At 43.6% G+C, this 12836-nt stretch overlaps 1 protein-coding gene across 2 annotated transcripts in view; it reads right to left on the reverse strand.

Annotated features, from left to right (window-relative positions):
* Positions 1–12836, reverse strand: part of LOC118367290 (ER membrane protein complex subunit 2) — a 58235-nt gene that overhangs the window by 20666 nt on the left and 24733 nt on the right. For both annotated transcript variants that reach the window (XM_035750608.2, XM_035750606.2), the window contains exon 5: positions 6973–7030. In XM_035750608.2, coding sequence (XP_035606501.1) covers positions 6973–7030 — 58 coding nt within the window. The remainder of the gene's footprint in view (positions 1–6972; positions 7031–12836) is intronic.

The raw sequence follows: 12836 nt of genomic DNA on the forward strand, positions 1-12836 counted from the left end.
AGTGCGATTCTTGCAATTGTAGGCCTACCCCACACCCCTCTCTTTCCCCCTTCCTCTCTTCTCTCCCAGTCCTTCATTCCTGATAAAGAACCACTTGGGGCTCACTCAGAACACATGGAAGTTGGTAGCCCCGAAGGAGTCACACAGAACTTTATTAAATGCGGAGCTCTTCCAAACCGCTCCTCCTCTTGCGCTCTCCCCCTCTCCAAACTAATGATCCAGAAGAACCTGGCAGCAGGGATAATCCCACCGTTGTCATGATTCTTTTTTAATTAGGGTTCTCGAGGAGCATTTAGAGCACTGGATTTTTTTAAATCAACCCTGGCGCTAACTGAGAAGGACTCACCACAACCCAGGCTCTGACTGTGAGGACAACGCTGGACACCTAGATAGCACGTTATAATAATGTTAAATAACATACAGAGGGAGAGATAGAGGGGTCGAGATTGGAGGGAAAAGAGATGGAGAAGAATGCAGAGAAAAAGAAGGGGGGGCCATGAACGATGTTATGTGCCGCTGTTGTGAAATAGCAGGTAGATGAAGGTATTAACACATTAAAAGCAACACTAAAACATTCAGAGTAAAACATTTGTTTACAGTAAAAAATAAAAAATGTTACACAGATGTTTCAAATGCCTAAGAGCTTAGGGAGTTTTACTTTTATTACTTGGAATCAAAAGTATACTAAGGCATCCAGAAATCAAATACAGAAGCATTGTCTAAATAGTGCCGAAATCATATGGTTGCAAAGAGCCAATATTTTCAATTTCAACAGGATCTGGTTTCAGCTCCGTAGAAATCTGAGTGCATCTTTACCGCTGTAAAAGCTATCTTGTCCTACACTCTAACTGCATACAATTCCCATTCAACCTCAGTAAGGGATTCTTAGTGACCTCAATTACTTCTACACAATAACGATAAGATAAGGGTCGGAATTCCATTTAACAGATGAATCATCCAGTGTCATTTGGACTCTGAATTAATAATTAATGAAGTTACCTTTTGTATGAAATTGTGGTAGACAGACACTAGGCTAGGCTCTAGCTTTTTAGCCAAAGTTCTTAAAGAAAAAAAGATGAGAAGCACAAAAATGCATTTACGCAAGCAGACGAGAAATTCTCCAGATCATTGCTGTAGGTATTGGAACACAATAAAACTATGGAAGGGCTAAGAGTTCGACACATTCTTTGGACACCGCCATGGCAAAGAAACCTTGAGCAATTTCTGTTGATTCAACAATTTTGGTTAATGGGTACCACATCTATTCCACAGCCTGTAATTACAACAGCTCAGTTTCCAATCTCCAGCTCGGCATGCTGGGATGCCTCACAAGTCCTTGCTGTGGTCGCCAATTTTCCGCCATTTCTTTGAGCTCCATCCCCTCCCTCATTGTACAGAACATGTTAGAGAACATGCTGGACTGGGAGCAGTGGAGATCCTTCATTCAAAGACAGGTGACCGAAATGATGTCAGCCCCTGTCCACACCACACCCTCACCAGCCAAGAAGGGTTGGTGGGAAAAAATCTGGTCTGGAAGACACCAGGGGACAGTGAGGACCTGTTTCCATTCCCGCCCTCAGGCTTAACCGAAAGGGCGTTGGTGTTACGGATGGCAACCACCCAGCCTTGAGATCAGGAAACGGACTGATCACATCCCCAGGACATCACCTGGGTGGTGCTCTGATTGGCTAGCGAGTACTTAGTACCTACCATTCCCACAAGGGTACTATTCCCAAGGCACCTCCCATTGGAGAAGATCTCACAACCCAAAGAATGATTAGGGCAATGGATGTTTGAACTAGTTTACCCATTAAGTAAACTATTATGTGTCATAAGTAAAGCTTCTAGAAAGCCTTTGATAACTCAGAACCCGGTAGACTTTCAGCGAAGTCAACCTAAAACATTGTACTTTGCGAAGGCTGATTTTACGCTCTGCCTTTCCAAATTCAGATTAGGGAAACATTTTTGACGGTATACCAGGGTATTTGGAAATGGCCACAGGATTTATTTGACTTTTTTTTTTTATACATTTGAATATTTGCAGGTACTTTTTAAGTAAATACCTGCAGCCAACTTGTGTAATATGTTAGGGGAAAAAAAGATTGCGTTCTTCATTTCACCTGCAACATCCTTTTTTATTATAGAGCTTACCGGTAGTCCACAGTCACGTGGAGACTACAAGCAGACGAGAGACCGGAGCCTTGTGAGTCACTCACCGTTGTGCAGCACACACCAGGTGATCTAGTTTCAGGAATTCACAACTAAATGTTTGCTTGCTGGATATCTTATAATTATTAAGTTAACTGCCTAGAATGTGCTAAATGCTCTGCAGTTGTGCATGTGGTTTTCTAATTTCGTGGCTAGCTAGCTACAGTGGCTTGCGAAAGCATTCACCCCCGTGGCATTTTTCCTATTTTGTTGCTTACAACCTATTATTTTGGGGGGGTTTGTACCATTTGGTTTACACAACATGCCTACTACCACTTTGAAGATGCAAAATATTTTTGGGGTGAAACAAACAAGAAATAAGACACAAAAAAATGGAAAAATTGAGTGTGCATAACTATTCACCCCCTAAAAGTCAATACTTTGTAGAGCCACCTTTTGCAGCAATTACAGCTGCAAGTCCCTTGGGGTATGTCTCTATAAGCTTGGCACATCTAGCCACTGGGATTTTTGCCCATTCTTCAAGGCAGAACTGCTCCAGCTCCTTCAAGTTGGATGGGTTCCGCTGGTGTACAGCAATCTATAAGTCATACCACAGATTCTCAATTGGATTGAGGTCTGGGCTTTGACGAGACCATTCCAAGACATTTAAATGTTTCCCCTTAAACCAGTCGAGTGTTGCTTTAGCAGTATGCTTAGGGTCATTTTCCTGCTGGAAGGTGAACCTCCATCCCAGTCTCAAAACTTTGGAAGACTGAAACAGGTTTCTCTCAAGAATTTCCCTGTATTTAGCGCCATCCATCATGCTTTCCATTCTGACCATTTTCCCAGTCCCTGCCGATGAAAAACATCCCCACAGCATGATGCAGCCACCACCATGGTGTTCTCGGGGTAATGAGAGGTGTTGGCTTTGCGCCAGACATAGCGTTTTCCTTGATGGCCAAAAAGCTCAATTTTACCAGAATACCTTCTTCCATATATTTGGGGAGACTCCCATATGCCTTTTGGCGAACACCAAACTTGTTTGCTTATTTTCTTCCTTTAAGCAATGTTTTTTCTTTTGGCCACTCTTCCGTAAAGCCCAGCACTGTGGAGTGTGTGGTTTAAAAGCGGTCCTTTGGACAGATACTCCCATTTCCGCTGTGGAGCTTTGTAGCTCCTTCGAGGTTATCTTTGGTCTCTTTTTTGCCCCTCTGATTAAATGCCCTCCTTGTGACTGGTCCGTGAGTTTTGGTGGACGGCCCTCTCTTGGCATGTTTGTTGTGGTGCCATAGTCTTTCCATTTTTTAAATAATGGATTTAATGGTGCTCCGTGGGATATTCAAAGTTCCTGATATATTTTTTTAGAATTTTGGGGGGATATTTTGAAACTCTATTTTTTCCATTTTACTTCACCAATTTGGACTATTTTGTGTATGTCCATTACATGAACTCCAAATAAATCCCCTTAAAATCACAGGATGTAATGCAACAAAATAGGAAAAACTCCAAGGGGGATGAATACTTTTGCAAGGCACTGTATCTAGCTAAGTGGTTAGCTTCTTCCAAAATCAAGCTTCGCCTGTTAACTGCAGAGAATCCCTTCCTGGATCATGAGCCTTGCTGTCTAAAATTTGTTTTGTGTGTGCAGCAAACTGTGAGTAGCAGTTTTTTGTTACTTGTATATTTTAGGTCAGAGACTGTATAAAATGTTTGCATTGTGCTCGTTAGCATTTAGTTATTATTCTCTATGAGATTTTACATGTAGTTATTAGCATGGCTAACCTTCGGATTGTAAGTCACAAGGTCGGTATAAAAAGGTATGACAATTTGGATACATCATTTACACACTGTGAGACATATGTGGCATTGTGTTGTGACAAAACTGCACATTGTAGAGTGCCGTTTTATTGTAATGATCATGCTGTTTAATCAGATTTTGCCACACCTGTCAGGTTGATGTATTATCTAGGCAAAGGAGAAATGCTCACTAACAGGGATGTCAACACATTGGAAAGAAATAAGCTTTTTGTGCGTATGGAACATTTCTGGGACCTTTTATTTCAGCTCATGAAACCAGCAATTTACATGTCGCGTTTATATTTTTGTTAAGTATATTTATTGCTGAGGTTGTGGAAGTGCCTACACTGGCAACTTGACGACCAAAAGCAGTTGCTCTGGAGGCATCATGGCCTATACAAACTAACTTGTGCTCCCCTTCCCACCACCTGTCTTGTCTTCCATGACAGAGTATTCAATGTGCTTATAATTGAAATAGGACATGGTGGATCTAACCTGTGTAAAACATTTTAATAGAAGAATGAACAGTGTGACTGGTTTTGTCCCAACAGAAACAGAGAGTAAAATAAAGAATGACGGTAAATGACAAAGTGAAGAAGGTGTAAAGGGGTCTGAACGAGGGGGGAACAGACAGTTACATGCCAGGGAACCGATAGAGATGAGGGGGGCAATTCTTCCACACCAGAAAGATGGGGAGGCGACTGAATCAGAGCATACCCAAGTTTATTGATTTTGTCAGCAAGGCCTCCGTTTGTTTGAAACAGACAGTCGGTGAGGTGCAGAATCCTCACATGGTGTCCAAAGGACAAATGTTTATGCTTCGTCTCTCACACTTTGCCAGCCAAGAGAAAATGTTTAATATATCTAAGCAAGTCCATGTGTCGGGGCAACGCAAAAGCTTGTTGAACGTCTACAGGAGGACTGCCAAAACAAATGAAGGTCATGGTTTCTTTTGAAAACCCTTTAAAACATGTATTTTCTTGCGTGGCCACATGTCCCTATGGAAACAATTAACAGCAGGTACAATGTGTTTTGGGTTGGTGGTCAGGGATTGGCAGAACACTGGATAGACATGGTCCTGCAAGTCATTCAGCTGAAATTCAATATAAATTGAGAGAAGACTGTATGGAACTTAAGGCAACAATTGTGTATATCTAAAGGCTATAGCCATTTACGGACTCAAATGGTTAACTGCTGTGTAAACCAGAGCGCTGCATTTGTTGGAATTGTTTTGTGGGAAAATCAGTTTTGCTACATCATGATGATAATGCAGACTAATTGGCAGATACAGTTATACATATGACACACAAAAGACAACATGTGGATAGAACTGATACAGCAAGTGGCGATCAAGATAGTGGGAAAGTAGCAGCTTTGTCAGAGCCAAAATGCTCTACAAATCTCACAGTGCATTGTGCATGGGCCTAAGATATAATATAACAAAGAACTTGAGTAAATGTCAAACTGCTTCCTGTATCTCTTTAGAAGTGAACGCTGGGCTTCACACCTGAAGAAGGGATGCACATTTCGATTAATTTTGCTGTCGATTAACCGACCCTAATTAAACCGGTCAACAAATTGTAAAAAAAAAAAGAAAATCCAAAATATCCAGACAGTAAAATTGTGACTAACAGAAAATACTATGCATGAATACAAGAAATTGCCATTTTTCAGTAAGAGAACCATGCAACAATAGCAAGCCTATTGTATTTTAGTCAAAAGACTATAGCCTATTATTGAACATGGTCCTCCAGTAATGAAGCAGCTAATAAAACTGCATTTTCAAAATTCAATTTGCGGAAAACCCGTTCTGCACAGCACACCTAATGTGAGCGGTCCCACATGTGACAGATCTCAGTTAGAAACATAGAACGAGGGGGACTCTAATAGCAACAACTAGGATGGTCTCTGGCTTCTGGACAACAAAAGAAAGTTATGAAAATCAATAGAATAGGAGAGAAATGCTGGTTAATGGCATGAGGAAGTCAATAATAGCTTCCATGTTTATATGGATGGATTTTGGCTACTTTGAAGCAAGGTAAGACATGCCTCATTATTTGAAGTAAACCGTTCAGGTTTCAAACAATTATACTGACTCATGCTTACATTGCAAAATGGTGGGTGACAGGGCTGATAACCTGTCTACCGTTGACTAGAGCCTATGCACTCAAATGACGAAAGGGAGGCGCGTTTTAATTATGAGTTGAGATAGAAACGAAAATATTAGCTCTTTTTAATCATAGCCATCAAAATAAAATCGTAGCCGAAGGCTTACAAAAGCATGTTTCACTCAAGCTCCCGCAGTCTCAGTGCATAATTAAACATTTATCCACGTTTCTCCAAACACTAAATTTTGAAGTTGCCCCCCAACCCCATCCACAACACCCTAGCAAAACCAAAACATGGTAATAGCGCTCACTGTTGCCCCAAGGACATGGATAGACGTCCAATTTCGAAGTCAAACTTGAACGATCTCCCTGGTTTCACTCCAGTACCAGCTCTTTGAGGAGCTACTCTCGTTTTACAGGTGATTGGCTATTCCGCTCCTCAAACAAGGTAATGTATGCTGTGCACGTGTGATAAATAATGTACATGATGACTAACCAAAAAAATACACAAGCGCCAATTTAATACCACTAAATGATGAAAACGTACTCGGACTGATGGGCATTTTCACGACAGTAATGGAGGATGTAATACAGGAGCACAGTCCTGCTCACCCCAGAGGGGGTCTAAAAACTACCTATATATCAGTCTTCAAAGAGCAGGCATTTAGTTTAGCCTTAGTTCCACCCAACATGTCCAACACTGCCTAAGACCAGGAACCACCCCCCCCATCAAACACTTGTCATTTGTGTGGGTGAGAGCCTGATCAGCAATGTGGTTGAGGTCAAAAAAGGCCAAGGGGAGTTTAACTAAGCAAACTCGCACCACTAATACCAAAACTTTACAGCAGATTCAAAAGCTGTCCAAAAAGTTTGGACAACAACTGTAACTAAATAAGAATAAGTGTTTTTCCTCACTTACCGTATTGGTGGGATCGTCTTGCAGTATTGAATCATACTGCTTGCTGGCATCCTCGTACCTTCAAAAAGGCAGAAAAAAAAGGACTCACCAGTCAAGACAAATTAGGTGGTGGGGAAATCAAACAGAGTTCAAGGCAATCAAGTTTCTGTACACAATGCAGCTGGTCTCTATGGTTACACTGTGAACCCTTGCCAAAATCAGCAGTGACCTAAAAGAGGAAATAAACAGTCATTACTGTTGCTGCTCAAATAGCTTGCGTTGTGAGAGGCTTACGCCACTTAACAATGAGTTAAGAAAGCAGTACATAATGGTAGGGAAGTACACTGATTTGAAGAGTGTATACACAATTATTGCCTTTGATTTCTTTAAAGGTGAATCAAATCAATCTGTTCAGTTTCGTTTTAAAGGCCTTTATTTTGAGCCGTGTAGAATAATAAGCTACCTTCCATTACATACAAGTCTGATCAGAGTTATATTCAACACAATGTGTTTTAAAGTTACGAGGCAAAGGGGGAATCCATACGATTCTGTTTAAAATGAGTGAGTTATGAACTGTAAACATCAAACCATGCAGAAATTTCCTGGCAACAGGGAGGTGGGGAGGCGTGTTCACTTCACTTGTCATGTCAAATCATGGGTCCGCAGGGATGATTTTGAACTTGTTTCTTTTATTAGAGGCGAACTGCAATGCTAACGGTTTAGCAGCCAAAAAGCCGGGGCTCCATGATCAAAACCTGTTCTGCCCACCACAACCTACAACAGAAGCAACTCTGTTTCCCATTTGTAGTGAGCAGCCCCACTTCCAGTGCCACTCCTTCACTCACATCCACTTTATTACTCAACTGCACTCTGGGAGATTTCAGATGGCACCAGGCAACCACTCCTGAGCCACTTTGATATGCTTTATTTACTGGGGGGGGGGCTCAATGAGACACAGTGCGTGTTTGTGTGTCGGGGGTGGGGGGATAGTTAGTTGTTTGAAGCTGTGTCATTCCAGTGTACCTCCGCCTGAAGCCAATTAGAGGCCAGTGTGCCATTTATTTAATCTGACAGTGCAGGAGCAATCAATCTCAATTATCACATCAACTCTGACATAACCAATAAACGAGTCATGGTGATCAGGGGTGGTAAACAGATTGAATTACCCTTACTCCAGTTCCAGTCAAAAATACTGTGTTTATCTTAATCCCTTTCTGTTTTTATGAATCACATTTGCAGATTTAAAAATAAACAGTGCTTAGAAGAAACAAAGCTGAAACTGTGGTGGCATGTCAATATTTACAGGCAGGCAAGGCCTTGCCTCTCAGCTCGGAGACGAAAAGCACAACAAGAGAATTTTTTTATTTTTTATTTATTTTTTAAACAGAAGATTGAGGGACCCCCAGAATAGCAGTGGGAGCAAACCACTTCCTTCCCGGGGAATCCCTCGCTCAGGCTAAAAAGGGCAGAGCACTGAAACATTCACTTATTTTTTCTCCCCCTTTTTGCCAGTGGAATGGTTGTTTCCAACACAAACAGAGAGCCCACCACACACACACCATCGTACCACTTAGGATCTACCATAACCCCCCTTTACCACAGGCCTATAGGGTAAATTCTGTTGAATTCAATTCCTTTTTGACAGCATCCCTTTTGATTTAAACTAAACTTTCCATACATTTGCCCATGGAAAAAGTGGTCAGAAAGTGACTTTTTGGACCTGAATGCCAAAACATTCAGGAGATAAAAGGTGCTCAAAGTACAACCATTTTCCATACCATGCAACATCCATGTCTTCATCACTGGAAAAGATCAGTTGAGTTTGAGAATTTAAAAGCTTACAAAAAGTGGTCAAACTTTAATTATTTATTGAAAAAAAGGTTTTGTAATAAAAAAAAAATAAACCTTTAACGTCAATTATCTAAAAACACAAACTCCAGATTTCTATCCATATTCACAAATATTGTAGCTTAGAGCTGAGGTTTTTGTGTTGTGCCCGCTATTGGTTGAGACACAACATGCTCTTGAATACAGGGTGAGCGCCATTTAGGGCTGACCCCATTTAGTCGACAGGTCGATTGTTTGTACTTCAGGGGTACCGCGGGCAGAGAAACATGCAATTGTTGGTTCAGTAAGTGAACAAGCTTGGGAACCACTGCTCTAAGACATATAGTGCCTTCAGAAAGTAGTCATACCCCATGACTTATTCCACATTTTGTTGTGTTTCAGCCTGAATTCAACATGGTTTAAATCGATTTCTCACCCATCTACACACAATAGCAAGGTGAAAACTAGTTTTTAGACATTTTTGCAAATTGGCTGAAAATGAAATACAGAAATATTACAGTCAATGCTTTGTAGAAGCACCTTTCAGGGCGATTACAGCTTTAAGTCGTCTTGGGTATGTCTATCAGCTTTGCACATCTGTATTTATTTTTACCATTCTTTCTTGCAGATTCTCTCAAGTTCTGTTAAGTTAGATGGGGGGTGGCAGTGAACAGCAATCTTCAAGTCTTTCCACAGATTTTCAAATGGGATTCAAGTCTGGACATTGGCTGGGACACTTAAGGACTTTCACATTCTTGTTCTGAAGCCATTCCAGCGTTGCTTTGGCTCTATGCTTAGGGCCATTGTCCTGTTGGAATATAAATCTTTGCCACAATGGCTTTTTCCTCTGGAGTGGCTTACGTCTGGCCACTCTCCCATAAAGCCCAGATTGGTGAAGTGCTATTGAGACTGTTGTCCTATCGACAGGCTCAGCCAAAGAGCTCTGTCATTGGGTTCTTGGTCACTTCCCACATGCTTCAAGAGGGCCACCATTGTTCCTGTTCCCATGAAAGCTAAGGTAACGGAGCAAAACGACTAACACTCACTTCCGTCATCATGAAGTGCTTTGAGAGACTAGTCAAGGACCATATCACCTCCACCCTACCGGACACCCTAAACCCACTATAATTTGCTTACCGCACCAATAGGACCACAGACGACGCAATCACACTGCCCTGACCAATCTGAATACCTATGTGAGAATGCTGTTCTACAGCTCAGCACTTAACACCATACTACCCTTCAAATTCGTCATCAAGCTCGAGACCCTAGGTCTCGACCCCACCCTGTGCAACTGGGTCCTGGACTTCCTGACGGGCCGCCCCCAGGTGGTGAGGGTAGGTAACCACATCTCAACCCCGTTGATCCTCAACACTGGGGCATGTTCTCAGCCCTCTCCTGTACTCCTTGTTCACCCACGACTGCGTGGCCATGCACGCCTCCAACTCAATCATCAAGTTCGCAGGCAATACTACAGTGGTAGGCTTGATTACCAACAACGACCAGGCGGCCTACAGGGAGGAGTTGAGGGCCCTCGGAGTGTGGTGTCATGAAAATAACCTCACACTCAACGCCAACAAAACAAAGGAGATGATAGTGGACTTCAGGAAACAGCAGAGGGAGCACCCCCCTATCCACATCGACGGGACAGTAGTGGAGAGGGTAGAACATTAAGTTCCTCTGCGTACACATCACAGACAAACTGAAATGGTCCAACCACACAGACAGCGTGGTGAAGAAAGCGCAACAGCACCTCTTCAAGGGGCGGCAGCGTAGCCTAGTGGTTAGAGCGTTGGACTAGTAACCGGAAGGTTGTGAGTTCAAACCCCCGAGCTGACAAGGTACAAATCTGTCGTTCTGCCCCTGAACAGGCAGTTAACCCACTGTTCCCAGGCCGTCATTGAAAATAAGAATGTGTTCTTAACTGACTTGCCTGGTTAAATAAAGGTTACATTTTTTTATTTATTTTTTAAACCTAAGGAGGCTGAAGAAATTCAGCTTGTCACCAAAAGCACTCAAACTTCTACAGATGCACAATCGAGAGCATCCTGTCGGGCTGTATCACCGCCTGGTACAGCAACTGCTCCGCCCATAACTGTAAGGCTCTCCAGGGGGTAGTGAGGTCTGCACATTGCATCACCGGGGGCAAACTACCTGCCCTCCAGGACACCTACACCACCCGATGTCACAGGAAGTACAAAAAGATCAAGGACAACAACCACCCGAGCCACTGCCGAGCCACTGCCTGTTCCCCCGCTATCATCCAGAAGGCGAGGTCAGTACAGGTGCATCAAAGCAGGGACCGAGAGACTGAAACAGCTTCTATCTCAAGGCCATCAGACTGTTAAACAGCCATCATTAACATTGAGTGGCTGCTGCCAACATACTGACTCAACTCCAGCCACTGGCAAAATTGATGAACTCCAGAACTCCAAAAAGTTCTGGGACACTGTGAAGTCCATGGAGAACAAGAGCACCTCCTCCCAGCTGCCCACTGCACTGAGGCTAGGTAACACGGTCTCCACCGATAAATCCATGATTATCGAAAACTTCAATAAGCACTTCTCAACGGCTGGCCATGCCTTCCGCCTGGATACTCCAACCTCGGCCAACAGCTCCGCCCCCCACCCCCCCCGCAGCTCCTCGCCCAAGCCTCTCCAGGTTCTCCTTTACCCAAATCCAGATAGCAGATGTTCTGAAAGAGCTGCAAAACCTGGACCCGTACAAAACAGCTGGGCTTGACAATCTGGACCCTCTATTTCTGAAACTATCTGCCGCCATTGTCGCAACCCCTATTACCAGCCTGTTCAACCTCTCTTTCATATCGTCTGAGATCCCCAAGGATTGGAAAGCTGCCGCAGTCATCCCCCTCTTCAAAGGGGGAGACACCCTGGACCCAAACTGTTATAGACCTATATCCATCCTGCCCTGCCTAGCTAAGGTCTTCGAAAGCCAAGTCAACAAACAGGTCACTGACCATCTCGAATCCCACCGTACCTTCTCCGCTGTGCAATCTGGTTTCCGACATCGGGCTGGCCCTCAGCCGGTCACGGGTGCACCTCAGCCACACTCAAGGTACTAAACGATATCATAACCGCCATCGATAAAAGACAGTACTGTGCAGCAGTCTTCATCGACCTCGCCAAGGCTTTTGGCGACTCTGTCAATCACCATATTCTTATCGGCAGACTCAATAGCCTCGGTTTTTCGGATGACTGCCTTGCCTGGTTCACCAATTACTTTGCAGACAGAGTTCAGTGTGTCAAATCGGAGGGCATGCTGTCCGGTCCTCTGGCAGTCTCTATGGGGGTGCCACAGGGTTCAATTCCTCATTCCGACTCTTTTCTCTGTATATATCAATGATGTTGCTCTTGCTGCTCGATTCCCTGATCCACCTCTACGCAGACGACACCATTCTTCTATATACTTTCGGCCCGTCATTGGACACTGTGCTATCTAACCTCCAAACGAGCTTCAATGCCATACAGCACTCCTTCCGTGGCCTCCAACTGCTCTTAAACGCGAGTAAAACCAAATGCATGCTTTTCAACCGATCGCTGCCTGCACCCGCATGCCCGACTAGCATCACCACCCTGGATGGTTCCGACCTTGAATATGTGGACATCTATAAGTACCTAGGTGTCTGGCTAGACTGCAAACTCTCCTTCCAGACTCACATCAAACATCTCCAATCGAAAATCAAATCAAGAGTCGGCTTTCTATTCCGCAACAAAGCCTCCTTCACTCACGCCGCCAAGCTTACCCTAGTAAAACTGACTATCCTACCGATCCTTACTTCATGTCATCTACAAAATGGCTTCCAACACTCTACTCAGCAAACTGGATGCAGTCCATCACAGTGCCATCCATTTTGTCACTAAAGCACCTTATACTACCCACCACTGCGACTTGTATGCTCTAGTCGGCTGGCCCTCACTACATATTCGTCGCCAGACCCACTGGCTCCAGGTCATCTACAAGTCCATGCTAGGTAAAGCTCCGCCTTATCTCAGTTCACTGGTCACGATGGCAACACCCATCCGTAGCACGCGCTCCAG

The sequence above is a fragment of the Oncorhynchus keta genome, chromosome 34 (assembly GCF_023373465.1).
Source record: "Oncorhynchus keta strain PuntledgeMale-10-30-2019 chromosome 34, Oket_V2, whole genome shotgun sequence".
NCBI classification, from domain to species: Eukaryota; Metazoa; Chordata; class Actinopteri; order Salmoniformes; family Salmonidae; genus Oncorhynchus; species Oncorhynchus keta.